The 25,297-nt window shown below is 38.5% G+C and overlaps 1 protein-coding gene across 1 annotated transcript in view; it reads left to right on the forward strand.

The window, feature by feature from the left end:
* Window positions 1–3,747: 3,747 nt before the first annotated feature.
* Window positions 3,748–25,297, forward strand: part of LOC139720018 (prominin-1-A-like) — a 322,225-nt gene continuing 300,675 nt past the window's right edge. Inside the window, exons 1-2 of the mRNA XM_071631397.1 lie at window positions 3,748–3,884; window positions 17,286–17,732. Coding sequence (XP_071487498.1) covers window positions 17,486–17,732 — 247 coding nt within the window. The 5' untranslated portion in view covers window positions 3,748–3,884; window positions 17,286–17,485. The remainder of the gene's footprint in view (window positions 3,885–17,285; window positions 17,733–25,297) is intronic.

Raw genomic sequence — 25,297 nt, forward strand, 5'->3', positions numbered from 1 at the left:
TTGAGTAATTTCTATTCGCGCATCCCCGTGTCTTTACCATTATCACCTATCCTTTGTAAGTAGGGATGGCAAAAAGTAATCACCATCACTTCCTTAGAAAGTGGCAGATGATTATGCAATGAGACATGAGTCAATTCTCTTCCAGATCCCGTTTGCCACATGCTTCAAATACTTTCGAGTGGCGGCATCGAACCTGGCTTCAAAAGAAATACGACAGTTGTGACTCCATTCTCTTGAGCCTCCTTGGTTTGATACTATAGTTCTGTGCCGAAAGATGAGTAAGATTATTGTGTATTTTGTACATCATGATTAACCTGCCATTTTCTCTGCGCTGTTCCAGAGTGGTCCAATCAAGTTCTTGCAGCATTTTAGTGACACTTGAGGTATTATGGTAGCGATTCAGAGTGAATCTCGCAGCTCTTCTCTGGCCATTTCCACTTTGTGGATGAGGTTCTTGGAAGATGGGTCCCAAACTGAGGAAGCATACTCTACATTGGTCGAACCAACGTTTTGTAAGCTGTGGCATTTGACATTAGAGGATTTTATGCGAATATTGCGTCTTAGAAATGCAAGGACGTTATTGGCTTTATTGGCAGTATTATTGATGTGTTGGGTCAAATCAGAAGTGATGGTTTCACCCGTGTTGATGCCAAGCACTTCACGGATTCAACAGATTCAAGAGGGGCGTTGTTTAGATGATACACGTGTTGCGCCTTTCTTCTTTTCCTGGAAAATGTCAAAAACCTTGCATTTATCTGAGTTCAAAACCATTATCCATTTTTTCGACCAGTCACTAATATTGTTTAGGTCCTCTTGAAGATTTTATGTATGATGTTAATTGTCAATGGTCATGTAGGAAATTGCATCATCGGCAAAAAGGCGAACCTTTGACGCTAGACCATCAGACAAGTCGTTAATGTAAAGCAGAAAGAGGCAAGGCCCATGCAAGAACCGACCCTTGAGGCACTCCAGATCCTACCGCTTTTGGAGAAGATTTAATACCATCCAAAACGACCCTCTGACTTCTTCCATGGAGAAAGCTTTGAATCCATTTCAGATATCCCCCCTGATACCATATAGAAGCCCAATTTACGTAAAAGCCGCTCATGTCCAATCTTGTCAAAAGTTTTTGAGAAGTTCATGATCATAACATCCGTTTGACGCCCTTCATTCATGTTCCTGTGTAGATCGCTTGTGAAATCTAGTAATTGTTGTTCACATGTTTTTACGGAAGCCATGTTGCAGGGGAAAGATAATGTTATTTTCGTCCCCGTGATTCATAATTTTGCTAGCTAGACGTGTTCCACTAGCTTGCAGCAGATACATGTCAGCGAAATGGGACGCTATTTACAGGAGTAGACCGATTTCCTTTCTTGTACACTCACTGATAGGTCCCTACAACATTTTGCTTCGCGCCAATCATTTGGTATTTCACTCAATTCATATGACAACCGGAATATAATACAAAGAATTTTAGTCAGAATTTTAACTGCTTCAAGACTCGTGGAGTTATATCATCCGGTCCAGGAGCATTGTATATCTTTATAAAGCCACAAAGCAACTTTTCTATACCCTTTTAATTGGTGTAAATACACCATGAGGTTGCGGGTAGGCCTATACGTCCTTCAGTATGGGTGTTTCCTTGGTGAAAACACTTATGAACTGTCGCTTCAGTGCTTCAGCTTTTGCCATCGGATCAGTGACCGTAATACCATCACGTTTCAGTTCTTTTATTCCTGTATTATCAGTCCTGTTGTGTTTGATGAAGATCCAAAATCTCTTCATACTCTCAAATTCTGTGTTATCTTCGATAGACAAAAGAGATTCCACATACATGTACTAAGCCCCCCTTAGCTCTTGTTGCAGTGATTTCTTAATTGCAACTCTTCCTCCAAATGAAAACGGACTACCTCATGCGGTTTCTCAATTTCATGTTTCGACTTTTTTTTTCCAACCTATCTCTCCTTTTTATCAACCTTTCAATCTTGTTTGTGATCCATAGTATGTCATTCTTCTTGGATGTCATCTTCTGTGGAACAAACTCCTTAATCTCTATACACTATATATTATAGACCCTATAGCTACTGTCATGACTGTTGGCAGGGAACTGTTGGAAGCGCCATACGTTAAAGGTTTTATGACATACAAATGCGTGTTGATTTGTGTTGATTCATGATACCCTCAACATCACTTTTGTGGTGAAACGAATATCTTGAAACATTCCCTATATTTTTTTTTTCGTCTATTTTTCTTCAGAATACTTGGATACGCCCACGCACACGCAAAAAAAAAAAAAACACCTTTCAAACCAAGATTCTGGTTACGACCTCGCATCTGTCAATCATTGCTAAAGTGCTGATATATTTAACAAATATGTTGGAATGCACCTTCCCCTCGACTCAGCATAACTTGCATGTTTCTGTGATGTTATGTGAGTAACAAAAGACATGGCGAGGGAACATGCAAGTATAGGCCTATAGCCTGTAACGCTCGGTCTCGGGGAGGGTGCATTCCGATGTCGTTTCTTAATCATATCAGTTCTTTTTGCGAGATACCAAGAAAACACTTATGATATTGTACAGAGCATACCATTTTAAGAGGAATTCAAAGTTTATTTGATGAAAATTGGCTTTGGAATGACTGAAACATATCCAAAAACAAAGTAAAACAAAGCGATCGTAATAAAGTGTGGGTCTCACACTTTATTAGAATCGCTCTTTTTTGGATATCTCAGCCATTTCAATTAATTTTCATCAAATAAACGTTGAATTCCTCATAGAATTACATGCTCTTTCATATTTCAAAGGAGGTTTCTCATTATCTCACCAAAAAACGTTAGAAACCTGAAATTAGGCCTCAACCAAAACTATACAATCTCTTTAAGCAATGACTGACAGATGAAGTCACAACCAGGGGGGTGTTTCACAAAGTCGAACTTATGCCCTAATTTAAGATTGACTAAAAATTATGGTATGTGACTGGTTTCCCTGTTCAATTTCATTAGCCTAATCAACACCCACTTCAAATTATCATTAATTAATGTTTACAATTACAGAATAATTTCAATGTTATTTATTTTATCTTGTTGTATCAATTGCTACATGAAAAAAGTCTCCAAAATCTTCATTTTCATTAGAAAGTTGGGCAACATTGAAGACACACACAGCATACCATAATATTTAGTCAATCTTAAATCTTAAGTTCGACTTAAATTCTTAGTGAAACACCCCCCCTCCAATCTTGATTAGGAAGGTTTTCGTAGGCGTAACCAAGTAATCTGAAGAAAAAATACGAGAGAAATTATTTTTAAAAGAAAATATATGGATTGTTTTTAGATATTCATTTCACCGCAGAAGTGATGTTGATGAATTAAATGGTAACACAAATCAACATGCATTCTTTTGTATGTCATAAAACCTTTAAAAGTTATTGATATTAAAAACATACTACATGTAGGCCTAGTATACGAGTTATGTTTACGTTTCTAGAACGGCATGGACCAAAATATATAGAGTACATGTACTAATTAGGCAAACCTGCTCGCGTGACGTGTAACTACTGTACCTCCTTCTTGCACAGACGCTTCCACTTTCACTCCATAAGGAGTCTGCATGTACGTGATTACAGCACGAGTAGTTGAACAGGAGGCCTACGCGGTAGATTGTGTGGTTAGCCACACGCAGCGCTGGTGGGAGTGCCCCATCTAGACTTCCAGTACCGTACAAGAGCGGAGCATTGCCGGCCAGATGTGTACTCTGTGTGCTCCCGGCGATAGTACTTATAAACTACTACATTAATTCATTTAGTACTAATGTTAGACTAGGAAGAACCCAGAAGACGTTAACAACAGTTTATGTCGATTTCATATCGATTGCACCGTTTGGGTAAGTAGTTGTATCCCCTTGATAAGACTAGAGTCACGCAGTTCACACCTTGTTTTTCTTTCTTTCTTTTGCTCTCTACTTCTTGCCAAAGCCGCCGAGTTTCATTCGCTCGTAACGTATTCAATTGCAGAGTCGGACGTGTAGAGGTGCCGAGGGTGCGTACTAAAAGTCATCGACGACTTTCGCACACTGTAGAACAAGAGTACCACAAATGTACAAAATAAATGCGTAGAATTGCAAAGTTCTACGTAGCAGAACTTTTGAGGGTGTATTCATCCATTGACCGTACCGTACATTTACTTGTTCATCGTATCACAGCTAGCAGCCATGCAGGGATAGACCGACCGCAGCCCGGAAAGTATAGAAAAGGTGACAGGTTCGATTCCCGCTGGTTCCTTTTTTCCGACATGTTTGTTAGAACTGTAACGTTAGAATCTTAGATGATTGTACAGAGAGGGAGACAAATTGTAGAAAACTCAAACTCCATGGATACATGTAGATCTAGGATGCCTAGATCTATCTATGTTATTTGATGGAGGTTATAATAATTGGCTGGAAATTTCCTGAGTGCAAGAGATTAAAGGGAATCCAAACCCAAAGAGCAATGTGGATTGAGTAAAACTAAAAGCAGCAACATAAGTAGAACACATCTGTGAAAGTTTGAGGAAACTTGGACAATTGATGCAAAAGTCATGAATTTTTAAAGTTTAGGTGTTGGAACCGCTGGATTAGGAGACTACTAGAGGTTATGACGTATGTGTGGACAACAATAATTATAAAGAAAATATATTACAAAGAAAATTCCACAAAAATTCACTTTTCTAGCATGATGAAAGAGCACTTGACTAACCGCTTTCAGAAAGCAGGGGGAATAAGGGCCAATGTCAGTATCAAGTTGATGCAATGTGTGATTTTTATGAAAAATGATATCTTTTGGAATTCCCTATATATTTCCTTTATATTGTCCACACATACACGTGTCATAATCTCTAGTAGTCTCCTCATCCAGCAGTTGAATTCTAACACCTTAATTTTGAAAATTCATAACTTTTGCATCGATTGTCTGATTTTCCTCAAACTTTCACTGATGTGTTCTACTAATGTTGCTGCATTCACTCAATCCACATTTCTCTTTTGGTTTGGGTTTCATTTAAAGGTCAAACCTCAATTGGTTTCTAAAGATCAATCACCTTCATCATAGCAATAAGCCTATCTAATGAAAAAAAAAAGTACTGTGAGTACTTTTTTTTTTTTTTGTGAGCAGAATAGGCCTAGTGCGTGCACAAGAATCAAAGGTATCCCAAGTGGCTGTACAAAGCAGTCAAATGATGGTGGTGAATCACAGTATTTGTATGATGCCATCTGTTAAATAAAAAAAGAAAAAAACCAACAATTTCGAAGGCACAAACTCCTTCAAGTGAATTAGAAATTGAGTGTTTGGTAAATATTAATATGCATCATTAGTGAAAACTTTGAATTGCTCAAATTTTGACTCTTGTTTTTGTTCCCCTAACCGGAAATGTTCTCAAGAAATCTCTCTCAAAAGTATGGTTTTGTTCTAAATATCAAGTCATTCACTGAAATCTAAAGTTGCAAAAACTATAAGCTAAAAACTAAAAGTATATTCATGGGACAAAAGTTGTGAAAATGAATTGATTCTGATTGTGAGTTTTACAGAAATATCAAATAGTTTTAAGTAAAAAAACAAACAAACTGGAAATGTCGCTATGGCGACTGGTATGACTCTGCCATAATGCATAGTTCTCCTAATAGGTGTATAGTACAATGTCCTCACAATGTGTGATGACAGTTTCACATAACTGGCAAAATAATGAAATGACAGGTTTGTCACACATGTCTTGAATGTTCACTTTCCTTGAACTAGGTTTGCTATAGTGCAGGTACATGTATTTGGGGAATTGAGGATTTTTACTTGACTTTTGACCCTTTTATAAGTTAATGCATTGAGTAATTTTCAAGGTATGAAGAAAAAGTGTAATTACAGTATACAATACTTTTTTTTTGCATTTTAGCCTGGTTGTTCACCCTTAACCTTTGACCTTTGACCTGGCAAAGAATCTCCATTAAGTAATACATGTATATATGAAGTTTTAAAAATAATCCTGCAAGCATTGCATATATACTATTATATGAGGGAAATAGTGAGAGTTTGAAGAGTTGACCTTGACCTTGACCCCCTGACCATTGACCCATGACCTATAAATTCCCTAGATAATCCCTGCCAGTCAGTATGTATGCATATGTACCAAGTTCCATGAAGATACATTGAACAATTTGCAAGAAAAGTGAAAAATTAGTAACATTTTCACCTGACCTTTGACCTTATGACCTTTGACATCATGACATGAAACTATCTCTGGAGAATGTTTTGCAGTAGTTCATGTCTACACAAGATTTCAAAAAATACCTTCGGACATTGCATATATGTGGGGGAAAAAGCTACATTTTTAGCATTGACCTTGACCTTTTGACCTTTGACCTCTTGCCAATTTCACTAAAAAACTACTCAATTAATTGCCCCACCATACGTTATCCTTGGAGCAAGTTTGGTGAAAGTTGCTTCATCCTGTCTTGAGTTATCGCGTAAACAGATAAATTGTAGGATTTGACCTTGATCTTTGACCTTTGGCCTCTGTCCGATTTCACTGGTTTGGTGAAATTTGCTTTGTCCAGTCTTGAGTTATCGCGTAAACAGATACAATTTCATGATTTGACCTTTGGACTTAAGTCGATTTCAGCCAAAATCTAATCAAGTAATTGCCCCATCATACTTTATACTTGGACCAAGTTTGGTAAAATTGAAGTAAATATTACTCAAGTTACACATCGCGTAAACGAATGGGGACGTACGTACGTACGGACAACCCAAAAACATAATGCCTCCGGCACAACTTCTTGTCAGAGGCATAAAAAGGTACTGCGTAATATACAGCATTACAGGGTGTCAAAAATGATACTTTTAAAATGGCCCTCCCACTAAAAAAAATGATAAAAAATAATAATTCTTGAGATATTTTAAAACATATGATTAGCTGAAGGTTTTTTCTATCATATGACACTAAAATGTCTGAAAACATTTCATGTTTGGGTGAGCACTGCCCACTTACTTCTAAGGTTTTTAGATGTAAAGGACATGAAAAGTAGGCTGCACAATGATTATAATCAGAGGGCTTGCGGCATAGCAATAAAGACCTGCACCTTGGAGTGCCCCCACTAGACATGTTAGAGTCTGGGGCTAGGAAATGTGGGATGAATGGTTTGGAGTGGAGCAAAATGCCTAAGGATGGACCTAGGACAATGAAATACAGTGTATGCCTTCCTAAATTGTGACCCATCTCACACACACACACACACACACACTCCCACCAACACACACTTTTACTTCAACCAAAGTAGGTAGTCAATTCCTAATTTGTAATTTTCACATTTATGACAGTGGATGGTGCTCACTAAAGCATGAAATATTTTCTTTTTTTTTATGTCATAATTTTGCGTGAGAGCTGAAAATATGTGAAATAGGTCAACCTAGCCAATCTTGACTTGTTCATATTTTCTGAAAGAGCATGTCATCTTCTACATTATACTAAAGTTTGGGATCATAAAACGATAAGGAAATTGGGTTTTAAGCAGTTTTTCTGGAACACTTTTTGTCTCGCCCACTGGAGGTGAAGGCGAGACTAAGGGATCCAAATGGCGTCCGTCCGTCGTCCATCACAAATGTTAAAGTTTACCTGCAAGACTCTCTTATGATGCATAACTTGGCAACTGTTACAGCAATGGCAGCCACACTTGGGTGATAGAAGCACTAGGGGTATCTCCATGTTATGGTGTTGTCGGAGGTCATGTGATGTCAAAGGTCATTTGAGGTCATATATCAAAGAGTATGTGGAAGACTCTTTTCTATGTTAAGTTTACCTGCAAGACTCTCTTTTGACAAATAACTTCACTTAAGTTGCTTGGATTACAACCTAACTTGGGTCATAGATGCACTGGGGGTACCTTCATGTTATGGTGCCGTTGGAGGTCACAGGATAAGGTCAAAGGTCATTTGAGGTCATACGTTAAAGTTTACTTGCAAGACTCTCTTATCACACGTAACTTGACACTTGTTGCTACAATGGCAATCAAACTTGGGTGATGGATGCACTAGGGGTACCTTCATGTTATGGTGCCATAAGAGGTCACATGATAAGGTCAAAGGTCATTTGAGGTCATACGTTAAAGTTTACTTGCAAGACTCGTATCACACGTAACTCAGCACATGTTGCTACAATGGCAATCAAACTGGGGTGATGGTAGATGTCTCTTGGGAAGTTGAAGGTAACCACAAGGTCAAAGGTCACAGATAGGGGTCAACGAACTTTTAGGGCCCAATGTTAAGGTTTTAGGGGGCATTTCGTTTATGGCTCATAACTTTTGATCCCTTTGTCCGTTTGTGACCAAACTTAGATGGAAGATGTCCCTTGGGGAGGTGAAGGTCGTCCAAGGTCAAAGGTCACAGACAGGGTCAAACTTTTAGGGCCCAATATTGTGTTTTTAGGGCGCGCTTTGTGGCTCATAACTTTTGATCCCTATGTCCGTTTGTGACCAAACTTGGATGGTAGATGTCCCTTGGGGAGTTAAAGGTCATCACAAGGTCAAAGGTCACAGAAAGGGGTCAACAAATTTTTAGGACCCAATGTTAAGTTTTTATGGCGCGTTTCGATTATGGCTCATTACTTTTGATCCCTTTGTCCGTTTGTGACCAAACTTAGATGGAAGATGTCCCTTGGGGAGGTGAAGGTCGTCCAAGGTCAAAGGTCACAGACAGGGTCAAACTTTTAGGGCCAATATTGTGTTTTTAGGGCGCGCTTTGTGGCTCATAACTTTTGATCCCTATGTCCGTTTGTGACCGAACTTGGATGGTAGATGTCCCTTGGGGAGTTAAAGGTCATCACACGGTCAAAGGTCACAGAAAGGGGTCAACAAATTTTTAGGGCCCAATGTTAAGTTTTTATGGCGCGTTTCGATTATGGCATATTACTTTTGATCCCTTTGTCCGTTTGTGACCAAACTTGGATGTTAAATGTCCCTTGGGGTGTTGAATATCACCACAAGGTCAAAGGTCATAAGCAGGTCAATTCACTTCTGGGAGTTATAAAGAATATTACTTCCTTGTACGCGAATGGGCGAGACACAGTTTGGCACTTGCCTTGTTTGGTAGAATAATGTGATAAGGTGTTTCTCAAAGAGTCCTGTTTTCATTTCTTAAAAACCCTGTCCATGCTCATCACTTTCGACTCCAATATCTTTAGAAGAGATATCACTACTGCTTTGAAAGTTGGCATTGATCATCAACAGAATATGTTAATAAAGCAGGTACAAATTCAGCTTAATCTGATAATCCCTTCATTGTTGTTGCTCTGGTGGTTATCATCTTGTTATCTGTTCCATTCATCGCACAGCTAGCGCGCTTGGTAAAGATTAAGCGCTTGAATAGACCCTGTTCTTCAGAGCTTCTTTTCTCAGTTCACACTTATCAAGAGTGTGTACTTTCTTTCCAATAGTTAGATAGGCTAGGAGAGTCCATTTGGATTGAGTTATCATTTTAAAGCTTAGAGTCTGCTCTTTCAGAATCTGACCTTAACTAAAAATCCATGTCTGGCGATTTTTTGTTCGTTGTGTGGTGCAGGGTCACATATGATAGGAGAGACATCTAGCTATCCACCCCAATATTTTTTTTAACCAAAATTCAATAAAAATTTCTGTTTTGGGGCCATTTTAAAAGTGTATCATTTTATTTGAGACACCCTGTAGTTTGCAGTACCCATATTTACTGGCAGTAAAATTCAGTTGATTTTTTTTTGTACATCCCTTCATGGACATATTTCATCATCAATCTATCAAAAGAGGAAAATGAAAATTTGTATAATTCTGTACACCTATAGCAAATGGAAGATGATCTGACATGCTACATCATGGACATGTCAAATTGTTTCGTTGGTCGTTCAGTGTACAATGAATTTTGAAATGTATTTTTTATTTATTTATTTATTTATTTATTTTGGTTTATTAAGGAATCAAAGCAAAATACAATCTTCAGAGGCAGATATACATTGTATACTGATAGGTAAAATTTACGACAAATTACAATGTCTGTACATATGATTTGGATGATGTAATTGACATAATTATGCATATATCACTATACTTGTATTCTCTTTTTTTTTGTCAGAATCTGGTCAAACATATCTTATCCTGTTCCTCTAATTTTTCTCTTTTTATCCAGACAGACTTGCTTTTTAGGCAGACTTTCCTTTTAATTTTACATAATATGCCACTGTGTTGTACTCCTATAAAAACTCTGTTAAAGTCCGTCTCGAAGCTAATATTCCTCATTATAGGCATATACTTCAAGAAGTAGCCATATATGCATAATACTGGTAATCTAAAGATCCTAACCTAAAGATCCACTTGGCCACCTGTAACCCCTGCTCAAGTAGCCTAGCTGACCACCTGGAAAAAAAGTGAAGGGCAAGCCCTTGACCTTTGACCCAACCATGAGCTGTACCCTTGACCAAAGCTCCCCTACAATATAAAACCTGCGACTCCTGTAATTATGTGTCTGCTAGAATACAGTACAGAATAAAGGAACCATTATAGTGACCAATACCTGTGGGAAGATGGTAGTGTACTGACAATGGAATTAACAGCAAGGACTTTTATTTTCCATGCAAACTGTGTATGGGATTAATAAATTGATGTAAGAGCTACAATTTTCATTAAAATAGAATGGACTTTTTAGCTCACCTGAGTCAGGCTCAAGTGAGCTGTTGCAATGATTCATCATCTGGCGTCTGTTACAAACGTACGTGTTGTGCATAAAATTTTTACACTTTCAGTTTCTTGAAAACCCCATAACGGATTTTCACCAAACTTGGCGGGCAGCGTCCGTAGGGGGATAGGATTATATAGAGCTATATAATTATTTGATACCATAAGTAAGTAGATTGGTGACTGTAGTTTAAAGTAGAATGCTCATCCAATATCATTTTTGGTCCTTTGCATCTGTCTTTGTATTTATGAATGCATTGGCTGTGGGAAAGAGTATGATGATTTAAAGGATGCCATTAGCACAAATTTGAAATGCATCAAGGTAATTGTGAAGAAAACAAAGGTGAAATGCTAAACTGATGTTACAGTTGACACAAATGAGAAAAGCATGACCAAATGCACAAAACAGTTGGATTTTTGTGAAAATTTAACCAAAAAAAAAAGAAAAAATCTTTAACAATATTTTTAAAGGGGTAAATTACAGAATACAGGCAGCCAATCACGGAGAGCACAAATTGCTCTAAAAAGAGCGTAATTACGCTTGCCGATAGCAACCATCTAAAATATCAATTCAATCTGCGATATGGTCTGTGATTCAGCTGTCGACGATTGCATTTGTTTACGTGTGTTTTCTTTGGTCTGTGCGGGGAGAGTGTGGTATTTTGCGTTGTTCTCGGGTTTTTTTTGGAGTGTCCCCTGATATAATGTATACATAGTTCTAGATCCTTACGATCCTAGTCTAGACCAGCCTTTTGAATTTACGATGTATACTCACGTTTGTAGGAGCTGAGGATAGTCCACATCCATGTATAGACAACTAGAAAACGATCAAAATTTAGGTGCGACAAAAAGCAATCACTTAACTAATTGCTGGTGCGAGACAGACAGATGATGTGTGGGGATTGCCAGCTGGCTGTTCGAATGATGGCAAATGAGCTGGGCATGAATCGGGACAGCATCTGGAAGATTCTCTCTGAAGATCTGGACATGTGGAAAATCTGCGCAAAGATGATGCCAAAACTCCTGAGTGATGACCAGAAGAATCGACCCATGCAAGTTTCATTCCCAACTCATTTGCCATCATTCAAACAATCAGCTGGCGATCGCCACACACCATCTACCTGACACGCTCGATGTTGACCTAAGTTTTGGTCGTTACGGGCCTTGGGTCCTGGGGTCATCTTCCATGTCCTCTCATCCTTACCAACTCTTGCACCCCTCAAAAACATGTGTGCCTGTCATCGTCTCATCTCCGTACACTTGCTGCAGCAATCTCAGCGCTTCTGATAGAGTTTTCCCCAACCTTACCAGAAACTTCAAGTTTGTTTGTTGCTCTGTTATCATTGCTGAACGACCCGACACAGAGGATGTACATATAGAATTATGTGGAAAAAAATCTGATGGCTACAGAGAGCTGAGATCACAGTTAAATACTCCAGATAGATTACTTTGAAGGTGAAACTTCTTAGTTTGAAGTTTTGGTTTGAAATAGATCTTTATGACACCAGTCCTGGAACTTTTCTTACACACCTCGTATGTATAAGTGGCAAAGTTGTGCCAGTCAACATTTCGGTGCACATGCTCAAGGCCAAAGGTCAAAAGGTCAAGGTCAAATGCTATGCAATACCTGAAGGTAATTCTAGCTTGGTTCAAGTGAGCTATTGCGATCGCTCTTCGTCCGGCGTGCGTCGTGCGTTGTGCATTGTGCGTCATGCGTTGTGCATAAACTTTTTACATTTTCATCTTCTTCTTGAGAACCCAATGACCGATTATCACCAAACTTGCAGGTAATATCCCTAGGGGGATAGAATCTCAATTTATTCAAATAGGCACCATGCCCCACCTGGGGGCCCCCCAAAAAAATTAAGGAATCTTCAATTTTTTTTTTCTCTAGAACCAGAAGTGATAAAGTTAATACTCTGAGTTTTAAATAGTACATTGATGACTGTAGTTTCAAGTTTGTTCACAGCAAAATCTGGTGGAGAGGGATCCTAATGGGACCTAAATTGTACATTTTCATCTTTTTCTTGAAAACCACATGATGAATTTTCACCAAACTTGGCAGGTAGCATCCCTAGGGGGATAGAATATCAATTCCATCAAATGGGCACCATGCCCCACCTGGAGGGGCCCCTATGGGGACCTAACCCACCCCAGCAAGGAGTCTTTAAAAGATTTTCACTAGAACCAGTAGTGATTGAGCTAAGTCACTACAATGAGTCAGTATATCGATGCTGTTTCAAGTTTGTTCAAGGCAGAATCAAGGATGCCCCCCCCCCCCCCTTCCCGGGGCCCAGGGGAGTGGGGTGTGATGGGTCCAAATGGGGACTTAAATTGTACATGTACATATTCTTCTTGAAAACCCCTTGATGAATATTATTCACCAAACTTAGCAGGTAGCATGCCAGGGGGTCAAGATCTCAATTTGTTCGACAGGGCCCCATGCTCTCCTTTGGGGCCTCTTGGGGGCCTCTTGGGGGCCCAATCCCCCCCCCCCCCCAAACATTAAGGAATATTTACAATTCTTCGTCTCTAGAACCAGAAGTGATAAAGCAAAGTTACTATGAGTTTGTACATTGATGACTGTAGTTCCAAGTTTGTTCATTGCAGATCCAGGGCTGCCCTTCCACCCCCTTGGAGTCGGGGGGAGGGGGGGGGGGGAGAATCCAAATGCAGACGTAAATTTTACATTTTCATCTTTTTGCTGAAAACAGCGTAATGGATTTTCACCAAACTTGGCAAGTAGCATTCCTAGGGGAATAGGGTCTCAAAGTGTTTGAATGGGCACCATGCTTACCTTAGGGGCCCCAGGGGCTCCATACCTCCTAAATTAAGGAATATGCAATAATATTCTTCCCTAGAATCAGAAGTGATGGAGCTTTAAGTCTTTTCAGCTCACCTGAGCCGAATGCTCAAGTGAGCTATTGTGATCCCTCTTCGTCCGGCGTCCAGCGTGCGTCGTGCGTAAACTTTTTACATTATCATCTTCTTCTTGAGAACCCCATGACAGATTTTCACCAAACTTGGCAGGTAGCATCCCTAGGGGGATAGGATCTCAATTTGTTCAAGTGGGCACCATACCCCACCTGGGGGCCCCAGTGGGGCCCAAACTCCCAGTGGGGCCCAAACTCCCCAAAATTAAGGAATCTTAAAAAATCTTCTCTAAAACCAGAAGTGATAGAGCTAGGTTAATACTATGAGTTAGTACATTGATGACTGTAGTTTCAAGTTTGTTCATGGTGGAATCAGAGGTGCCCCCCCCCCCCCCTTGGGACCCAGGGGAGGGGGGGTTTGGAGGGGGTCCTAATGGGGCCCAAATTGTACATTTTCATCTTTTTCTTGAAAATGGCATGATGAATTTTTCAACAAACTTGGCAGGTAGCATCCCTCGGGGGAAAGAATCTCATTCCCATCAAATGGGCACCATGCCCCACCTGGAGGGCCCCAGGGGGCCTAAATTGTGACCTAAATTGTGAATCTTTTTCTTGAGAACCCCATGATGAGTTTTCACCAAACTTGGCAGGTAGCATCCCTAGGGGGCTAGAATCTCAATTTCATCAAATGGGCACCATACCCCACCTGCGGGGCCCCCAGGGGTCCCCCCCCCCAGTAAGGAATCTTTAAAGATTTTCTCTAGAACCAGAAGTGATTGAGCTAAGTTAATACCATGAGTCAGTATATTGATGACTGTTGTTTCAAGTTTGTTCATGGCAGAATCAGGGGAGTCCTTCCCCCCTTAGGACCCAGGGAAGTGGGATTGGATGGGTCCAAATGGTGATGTAAATTGTGCATGTTCATAATCATTGGAAACGTCAAACCCCTCGATGAATATTCACCAAATTGACAGGTAGCATGCCAGCTCTCAAAGCTTCCCTCCACCATAAGTTTCCAATGTTCTCAGGTAAGAGTCTGCAAGAATGCATGGAAGGTGAACTTGCGATACTCAGGTGAGCGCAAGACTGCCCCGCAGGTCTCTTGCGATGGAATATGCAAATTATGGACACCATGCACCCAGTTCTCAAAGCTGCCCCCCCCCCCCCCCCCCCCCCCCCCCCCCGGCCCCAAGTTTTCAATGTTCTCAGGTAAGAGTCTGCAAGAATGCTTGGAAGGTGAACTTGCGATACTCAGGTGAGAGCGAGACCCACGGGTCTCTTATCTTGAAACTTTTTAGAGTATACATGTACAGTTGTACTACCAAATAAAGATTCTCCAGAGAGAGTCTTGGGTCATGAGGTCAAAAATGTAAAAATTTCACTTTTTTCTCCGTATCTCGCAAATGGTTCAAGGTATCTTCATGGAACATAGTACATATGCATGTACTGACTTAAGGGGATTATCTCAGGAATTTGGGGCCATGGGTCAAAGGTCAGGGATCAAAGGTCAAGGTCAACTTATCAAAGTTTCACTATTTCCCTCATATTTATGCAATGCCTGCACAGGATTTTTCATGAAACTTCATGTATCTATCCGATATAGACTCTCAGAGAAGTTTCTTACCAAAAGGTTAAAGGTCAAGTGAAAGTGGTAAATTTTACTTCTTCCTCCATATCTCGAAAGTGACTCAAGGTATCATCATGAAACTTAGTACATATTCATGCATGTTCTACTTGACGGTGATTTTCTTTGGAATTTTAGGGTCATAGGGTCAAGGGTCAAAGACCAGGTTAATATGCTAATATTTTATTTTTTAATACTGAAATTGCACTTTTCTCCATACCTTGAAAATTACTCAATGCATAAAGGGTCAAAAGTCAAGTAAAAATCCTCAAATCCCCAAATGCCTGCACTCTTAGATAATATAGCCATTCATCCAGTTAAAGGACAAGTCCACCTTCATATATATAAGGATTGAGAGAATGCAGCAATTTTAGTAGAACACATCAGTGAAAGTTTGAGGAAAATTGTACAATCCGTTCAAAAGTTACAAATATTTTAAGTATCTGCGCAGTTACTGCTGGAAGAGAAGACTACTACAGTGTATGATGTCACATGCGTACAACTATATAAGGAAAATAAAAAGAGAATTTCACAAAGCTTTACTTTTTGAATAAAGTGCACATTTCTTCGACTTGCTACTGACATATGTTAGAGGGTAATATTATTCCCCCAGTCGAGTGTTCTTTTGTTATGCGAGAAAAATGGAAACATGTTGAATTTTCTTTGAATTCTTTCTTTATATCGTTGTACTCATGCGACATCACAAGCTATAGTAGTCTTTTCATCCAGCCGTGACTGAGCAGAAACTTCAAAAATTTATAACTTTTTAACGGATTGTCCAATATTGCTCAAACTCTCACTGATGTGTTCTACTATTATTGCTGCATTCACTCAACCCACATGTCTATGAAGGTGAACTTGTCCTTTAAAACCTAGTTCAAGAAAAGTGAACATTCTACACATTTGTGACAAACCTGTCATTTTAACCCGTTCCTTCCGCAATTCTCTGAGTGCCTTTAATGCCCCCAAACGAGATTCTTTTCGCCCGTCGACAGAGAGGCACGCAGGTTGGTAATCCAGCTGTGTGAAGGCAGTCAAGCGGTTCATTGTGTCCCCCTTTCTACGGTCAACTACATGTGCCCGTGAACAATGGAAATATCGATTGGGTGCGAGGTATGAATAGAGCGTGCGCTGATGAGCTCTCAGAATCTTTTGTTCTACACAAAACCAGGTACTAGTACCTGAATGAGGTGACTGGGGTCAGCGAACCCGCATTTCTAACTGATCTCAGCCTTGATCATTATGTACATGTTCGTACGAGTTTACAGCAGAACAAGCAAAAAACTAAATCAGGAAAAGGTACATAATACTGTAAAACCCCCTTTTTTAAACAGCAGGAAAACAAATCCTGATAGAATAAACTCTGATCTTTTTATCAAACCCACTTTTCTGAGCATTTCAACACAAAGAAACATGAATTTAGGCCACTGAAGCAGGCACCCTTGTCTTCATTTTGGGAACCTGGTAAACCAGGTTCCCGTATATCAGTTGCTCCCACGGGAACCTGGTAAACCAGGTTCCCGTAAGGAACGGGTTAATATCTTTCCAATTCTCTGAAACTGTCATCACACATTGTCAAGACATTGTACTATAGACCTGTTAGGAGAACCATGCATTATGGCGGAGGCATACCAGCTGCCATAGCGACATTTGTAGTTGCTTTTTGCTTTCAAAAAAGAAGTGGGTTGAGGGAAAGTGAATATTCTGCTTGAAAAATCAGGAGATATCATTGATTGAAACAAAGTTTGGATGAAAAATTTGAACTGAAGTTACAGGGCTTTCACTGAAATGAGAATTCAGGTTACAGTTACACTTAGACATGTATGTTATAGTTGACTTCAGAAATCTCACCAGATTTTTGTTTTATAACACGTAAATACATTGTCTTTCATACGTCTGTTTTTCCCCCTCTTCTCTTTTCTTTCGTCTTTGCATGCAGCAGTAGAATTCTTTTTCAATGGAACATGAATTATTCAAAAGAATAATAGCATGTGTTTAAATCTGATGAATCACTTTTTGGGGATGCTTAATTCTTTTGTGTCTATATCTTTGATGTGTTTCTCTATGCAGAACTAATGTATGGAGAGCCTACTGGCCCAGAAGAAGAATTACATGTGGGAAACACCTTTCAGAGATAATAGAGTACCATCAGTTTGACGTCCTGTCACCAGTTGTCCACTCTGCGTTGAACAAACCTAGGGAAGTATACATTTGATCATTGCAAGATTGATATCTTTGACTCCAGAAAATCAAGTGAAAGACAGACAACAATGTCTTTAAGGACTAATCTTGATAGCAGAACATATTGTGGATATCCTATTATGGCATTGTTGCTGTGCTCCTTCATTTGTTCATGTAGTGGATTTGGGGAGACAAATGGTGATATTGTGTGGGATCCATTTCCACCTGAGCCATCCTACCAAGCAGGACAAATGCACATGCACAGAACTTTTCAAGACATCAGTAAAGTGGCAATACATTTCATCCATTCTCTACCACCAAAGCAGCTACCCTGGGGTGAGTATGGGCTATTAAAAAGCTATGTTATTGCAGTACATGAAGTATTTAGGTTATAACCACAGAATATTCATCAATCACTTTAATAGTGCTAACACCCCATTTACCCTTTTTGTGAAGTTGGTGTAGCATGCAAAGGAACTCGTGTCATACTCGCTTAACTATGTGAAAAGCATTGGTTATGGACTGCAGATTTTAAAAGGAAAGTGTACTGGCATTTTCATGGTAATGCATTTTTTTTCCAATTCTAATGAAAACCAGGTGCTAAAATACAAACAGAATTTCATGGTGTAGTCTGTAATTTTTGTATTTTAAAAATGTCCCTTTTTTGTGCCATTCATGCTAATGAGCTGACAAGCCCAAATATTGTGATGTTACGGTAGCCCTTAACATGCTGAGGAGATGATACTGACTCATGTGATCCTCAAATTCAAACAGTTATGAATATTTATAGGTGATTTTGACCCTGAAGCAGAACGTAAACAACCAAGACCGGGCTGCTTTTGCCATTGCTGCCGCTGTAGTGCTGGCTGCATACAAAGATAGGGGTAGGCCAAAAGGGCTGCATGATGGTCGATGACGATAAGGCAAAAAAAAAAAAAAAAAATTTTTACATTGGTGTAACCTGCCCAACCCTAAAAATTCCGCCGACCCTATGTTTTTTTATTATTTTTTTTTGGCTATAGATATCAAGTATCTTGTTGACTGCGATCGCGATCGCAAAAACCCGGAAGTGGAAAAGGCTCTGGGTATATCGCATGTACGAGGGAGAGATCTAGCTAGCGCCTCGCATAGCCTCGCTTGATCAGTACGTCATCTGTTTCCAACACGGACGCATATACTCAATCAAGATTTATACAGTGTATACTAGCATTCAGACTGCAATGTATTGTGCACAGTTTTGCCATAGGTTTCCTGTGTGGAAAACTTACACGAATCTGTATATGTGGGACTGTAATAGAGATCACCGTGTGCGATGAAAAGATCGTACATATGGGTCAATTTGCATCAATCTTATCTAAGTCAAAATAGGGCAATTCCACGATAACACTGTGACACTTTTGAGTATAATTTCACTCATCAGATGTAAATAATAATCAAAATGTAACACTTGAGAAAATTTCTTATCGTGTATCTATGCATATCATCATTTTGTAAGCAATTTTTAAAACAAAAAAAAAAGGAAGAAAAACTGCTGTGGTAAATGAGTTATGCACGATTAATTACCACTGTAACACCGTGACGCAAAATGGACATGGGTTTTTGTGCACTTTGTTTACTGACAAAACTCTGTGAAGTTAATGAACATTTTGATAAGTGGATCTGTTCATGGGATGTACTAGAGACTCAATGATAATAATGAAGTAAAATTTGATTAAAGAATCAATTGACAGGAAAATTATGACATAAATTTTAAATAAGTGCACCGTAACACCGTGACTGTAACACCTTGACCTCTGAAATGTGTGTAGAAAACCTATGGAGAATCCTGTTGTCTTACTTTCAGCTCATAGTGTTTCTCCATTAGGTAGAATGAAATGATGATTCATGATGAATGTTTGACATCACAGTATAACACTTCCAGATAAAACAGAAAAATACTGAAATCATAACAGATTATCAAAAACAACAAAGTAAAGAAAAACTTTGCACTGTAACGCCGTGACATGTCATATACGTTTGTACACGTTATAGTCAGGAACACTGCTCTTACAGAAAAATATACTTTATGTTTTGAGACATAATTCACTCTATCATCATTGAAAGCTTGTTAAATATTTCTGAGTGAACTTTTAGGGTTTACAACTACTCTTTAAAAGTCCAATTTGTATATATTTAAAGATGACATACAAATTTGAAACTTTGATTTTAATACCTTTGGTCACAAAGCCAGGTGAACCCACTTTAATAGCAATTTCAGTAGCAATAAAAAGAATCATTCAAGCAATTTGTGTGGTACAAAATGTACCATAATTATTATTCTTTTTCAAAGATGTACTGGAAAATGAACATGTACATAAAAATGATTACAATGCAAATTCTCATTCATACACGTAAATCCTAGTGAGTGTGGCTCTTAATGGCGAAACTTGTATTAAAAGATTGTGCACAGCACCATGCACAGGAAAGTAGTATTCCAGTGAGATTAACTTTTGGTGGACACATCGATCTAGCTTCAGTATGCCCTAAGTAATTCTTTAGGATACCAGGGAAGCTGCAGCAAGACTTCAGACTGTTTATCATGTTAGGAACACATTTGAGTCTACAAAAGAAGATTCAAACCATGTGATAAAATGGTCAATTATGATAAAAATATCAAACAAAGGGTATTAACTCAACTGAAACTGATGCCTTTACCGTAATTAAAAGTTCAAAACCTTCAGAAATGTTTGCTCTGGATAGTTATGAATGTGGTAGGTGGCACACTGTGAGTGGACTGCTTCCATTTTAACCCACAATGTGCTCTGAGTGTTGATTGGCATATCAAACCCCACTGCATTGTAAACACAGTTCTCGATTTTTGGCACAGAAAGGGTTAAAATTGCATGATGCTGGCAACAAGTACAAGTGATAATCTTTGTGGATATAGCTTGACCCATCTGTTATGAACAATCCTTGAAAAACCTCTATCTTTTGAGTAAATGTGACAGAGAAATCAGATGGTCACTTCAACAGTTAATTATCATGTGTAATCCAGTGTGTGTCCTGTGTTATTGCAATGCAAGTCACGGTGTAATAGTCACGGTGTTACAGTCACTGTAACACCATGACACATTTTAATCAGCTTTAATTAATTAACAAAATGAGTTACCATCATTCTAGTACTTGGGTAGCTACATGTGGTCATGATTTGGGCTATCAAAATAAACCCTTTTGTGTTTGTAATTTTCAAACAATACTAAAAACATAAGTTTTTACCGTAACACTGTGACATTATTGATGATCGTATTTGCGATGTTCGCTGAAGCTTAACACACTGAAAATCTTGCACTTTGATGATTTGGTAGTGATGTTCAACCCTTAAACTCAGAAAACAAAGGCAAATTTTTAACCTCCTGTTTCATTTTCTCATGCTACATTCATTTAACTTCATTATATTTTTCAGATATTTATGTCAAATGTAATCATGCTGATTTTATGCACATATTTAGCAAGGTTAATGATGTAATTTTTTAACAAGATGGTCAAATATGAAAAATTCAGTCCTTAAGCTTTCATTTGATACCAAAATGAATGAGATTTGACTATTTTGAAAATTTGATGGTCATGTCCACTTTATCGTGGAAATGCCCAATAGTAAAATATGAAGTGAAAACATTCAGGATAGGGATTTCAACATCTTTAAAGGGAAGATAAACCCCAAGAGCAATGTGGATTGAGTGAAAGCAGCAACATTAGTAGAACACATCAGTGAAAGTTTGAAGAAAATCGGACAATCGATGCAAAAGTTATGAATTTTTAAAGTTTTGGAACCGCTGGATGAGGAGACTACTAGAGGTTAGGACGTATGAGTGGACAACAATACCAAGAAAATATAAAGAAAATTCTACAAAAATCCATTTTCCATGAAAATTACAAATTCCATCAACTTGATATTGACATATGCTAAGGGTAGCAATTATTCCCCCTGCTTTCTGAAAGCGGTTGGTCCATTGCTCTTTCATAATTCTAGAAAAGTGAATTTTTGTTGAATTTCCTTTATATTTTCTTTGTATTGTTGTCCACTCATACGTCATATCCTCTAGTAGTCTCCTCATCCAGCGGTTCCAACACCAAAACTTTAAAAATTCATAACTTTTGCATCGATTGTCCGATTTTCCTCAAACTTTCACTGATGTGTTCTACTAATGTTGCTGCTTTCACTCAATCCACATTGCTCTTTGGGTTTACCTTCCCTTTAAATTCTGTGAAGGGGTATAATTCCAGTAATATCGGCCTCATAAATGATTTGTAGAATAGATGAACACAGCACATTCGATGCAGCAGTTGTAACTGTTTACTGAGCAAAAGTTTTACACGTAAAATGCAGGTAGCAAAAAAAATTAAAAAAATAAAAAATACGCCCTACCGACCCTATTTGAAAATCGCATGTTACGCCAATACAACCTTTTTTTTGTTTTGGCCTAACGATGAACAGTTCACATCAAGGAGGAATGAAGACATGTTGTGACTTGATGCTAATAACAGTGGGATTTGGTTTGTGTGGCATTAATCTTGGTTAGTATTTGCTATCATTCCAATTTCCCATGCTTTTGTTACACCCATCGCACTGATCACATACCTTGTACTAGACCAAGACTGTGTTTGCATGCTCAGTGATGTACAAAGCTGTACATTACGTGCATCAATTCGACTTGCTAGAAAGGCGCTGCGCTCAGGGCTCACTTCCGTGGCTACTCGAAACAGCTGCGGCCATGAGGCTGAGCAGCTGGGCAATGCACGCACTCTTGTACACATGTATACATATCAGACTGCTGTCGCATGGCTGCAATTTGAGGAAGAGCTGGACTTGCTATCATCATTGACTGTCATTACTTTTAAGATGGATTTCGAAGTTGTTTAAAAAGTGAAATGTTTTTAATATGTGAAGGACAGGGAATGATTTTAGATTGTGCAAGCAGTGACTCTGGAAAGCTCGCAAAGAGTGATAGTTAGTTGTTGTAGCAATGATGTACATTCACCATCGATAACAATAGTTCGTGATAAATGATTTGATGTAAATTTACCTTCATGAGTGTATTGAAATAAGCCATTAAATTGTTTCCTGTGATTTTGGTGCAATTTGGTAACATGGAATTTGAGATATCTACATGGATACCAAATAGTGCAGATTCATGTGTACAGACATAGGCCACTGGAAAAAAAAAAAATTGAAGTTCTAGTTTATAATAGTGAGGACTACTTCAGGCCTACTACTTTCGAAGAAGACCACCAAGCTATTTGCCTTGGTTAAATAAACCTCTGAAAATCCTGACCACAGGATCTTTGGAGACTGCAGGCCTAGACCTGTGACTTTTAGAAGGGAATGTGATAAGAAGTGTAATGAGGTAGAAACCCTTTTTTTTCTTCAGTCTCCCGAATCGTCACATTTGGGAAGTTTGTCTGATTATATTGTGTAAATTGTTGAAATTCTACATAGGCACATATCAGAATCTATGTCTTCAAAGGTTAGAGTGCTCAACAGAAATCTAGAATCCCTACCCTGTATCAGAGTCTATCAATAGGTCTGGACAGCATCAGGGACCTAGATATGTCTTATAATTCAACGGGCGAACTCGATGAGTTGGCAAGCTATTGCTGTCATCACTGCAACTGCCTCTGACCCTGTTGTCTTTGTGAGGTATGTTTTGGAATATCTTAACTTTATACTTAGTGATCATGTCATAACGCATCATTTCACACAGGGCATATCAGTCAGGCTATCATGTCGCAAGCATCAAAATCTTAAAATGCTCAAAACAACATACCAACCAATTCTATACATTTCAGACAATTTTAAGCGTTTCAAAATTTCCGCTTATGCACGTTGCTCTGCACGTTTTTGCACACACAGTGCGAAAAAAAGTACACTTTCTTCGGTGATGTGGATTCCTGAATCATCCAGCAGTGATATCCTTTGATTGCCGTTCAATCTTGACCAATAACAAAGCAATACACATGCGCCAAAGCTTAAATTCCGTACGCAAGTCTATGTGCAAGTATAGGGAAAAGAACATGCCTTCCTTCATTTTGTTCACCATAGCTCTTCAAACTACTGGGGAACCCCATGTTTTTATTACATATTCCAAAAGCATGTGAATTATACATAACATTTAGAATTTCATTATTTTGATTTTGGTGGTATAATCAACGTCATCATATTGTCAACTGAAATAAAGTGGAATTTAATTTCATGACGTAAGTTGATGTTGACATTCATGTACACGTATCTCTGTCAGTTTTGCCCAATATTATCCCAAATTTGGATATGTTGTACTTTGGACAATTGTCTTTTGATTCAGCATCATTGTTGTGCAATTTGATGATGTCATCATATTGAAAATTGTGATTTAAAGCAAAGTATGAAAATCTGCTGAGTTTACGTGTTATGTGTTTGAGAGGTGATTTTTTTCCCCCATTGATGTATTGACTTGACAACATTCTGAAAGCTGTATCCCAGTCAATTTTGGCAACAGCAACAGCAAATTTTTTTACAAATCATACCAAATGTTGTCGATTGAACTACTAATATTATCTCATTTTTTGTGCAATTTACCCCAAATTTGGCAAGTGTGACCGCTATCAAAGGTAAATGTGCAAGACAACCTTTTCCGTTAATATCAAATAATGCATTGCCATGGCAACAGCAAATTTTCATAAGAACTTGTGGATCGAACTACTCTCTCAATTTTGGAGCAATTAACCCCAAATTTGGCATGTTTGACCACTATCAAAGGAAGATGTGCAAGATACCTTCTTTGGTAGTATTGCATAATGCATTACCACGGCAATAGCAAATAAAAAAACACCCTTCCAAAGGTTGTGGATGAAATTACTCGGGGATCTCATTTTTAGAGCAATTAGCCAAAATTTGGCATGTGTGACCGCTATGAAAGGTAGATTTGCAAGACACCTTTTTCGTCAGTATCAAATAATGCATTGCCATGGCAATGGCAAATTTTCATAAAAACTTGTGGATCGAACTACTCTCTCATTTTTTTGAGCAGTTAGCCCAAAATTTGGCATGTGTGACCACTATCAAAGGTAGACATGCAAGACACCTTTTTTGTTAGTGTCAAATAATGTGTTGCCATGGCAATGGCAAATCTAAAAAAAAAATCCTACCAAATGTTGTAGATCGAACTACTCTGTCATTTTTTGAACAATTGATACCAATTTGACAAGTGTGACTGCCATCAAAGGTAGATTTGCAAGACACCTTTTTTGTTAGTATTAAATAATGCGTTGCCATTGCAACGGCAAACTTTTATTACAAATTTTGGATCGAACTACTCTCATTTTTTGAGCAATTTACCCCAAATTTGGCAGACCGCTATCAAAGGAAATATGCAAGATACTTTTTTTTACTAGTATTGCATAAAGCATTAATTGCCACATGTGGCAACAGCAAATTAAAAAAAAAATCCTTCCAAATGTTGTGAATCAAACTTCTGTCTCAGTTTTATAGCAATTCAGTTGAAATTTGAGATATATGATGAATGTAATGTGTAATTGTGCAAGACACCTTTTTGTGTGCGTGAATAAATCTGTTGCCATGGCAACAACAGTTTTTAATACCAATCATACAAAAATATGTGGATTGACCTAACTCCTTGAGTTTTTGAGTAACTGACTTGAATTTTGGCACTTGTGGCCATTACTGTATAGTTGTGCAGAATTCAACTCCTCTTCTATTGATGTTGAACAATGCATTGCCATGGTAACAGCATTTTTTCACTAAAAAGAATACACAAATATTGTGGATGTAGCTAATTGCCGTGAGCAGTCTTTGAGCATATGGCTCGAAATATGACACATGTGACTGCCATAGTACATTGATGTGCAAACTTAATCTCTCACCATTG

This window comes from Diadema antillarum, unplaced genomic scaffold (assembly GCF_040938485.1).
Source record: "Diadema antillarum isolate AM-2024a unplaced genomic scaffold, OU_Dant_1.0 scf00000010, whole genome shotgun sequence".
Lineage (NCBI taxonomy): Eukaryota > Metazoa > Echinodermata > Echinoidea > Diadematoida > Diadematidae > Diadema > Diadema antillarum.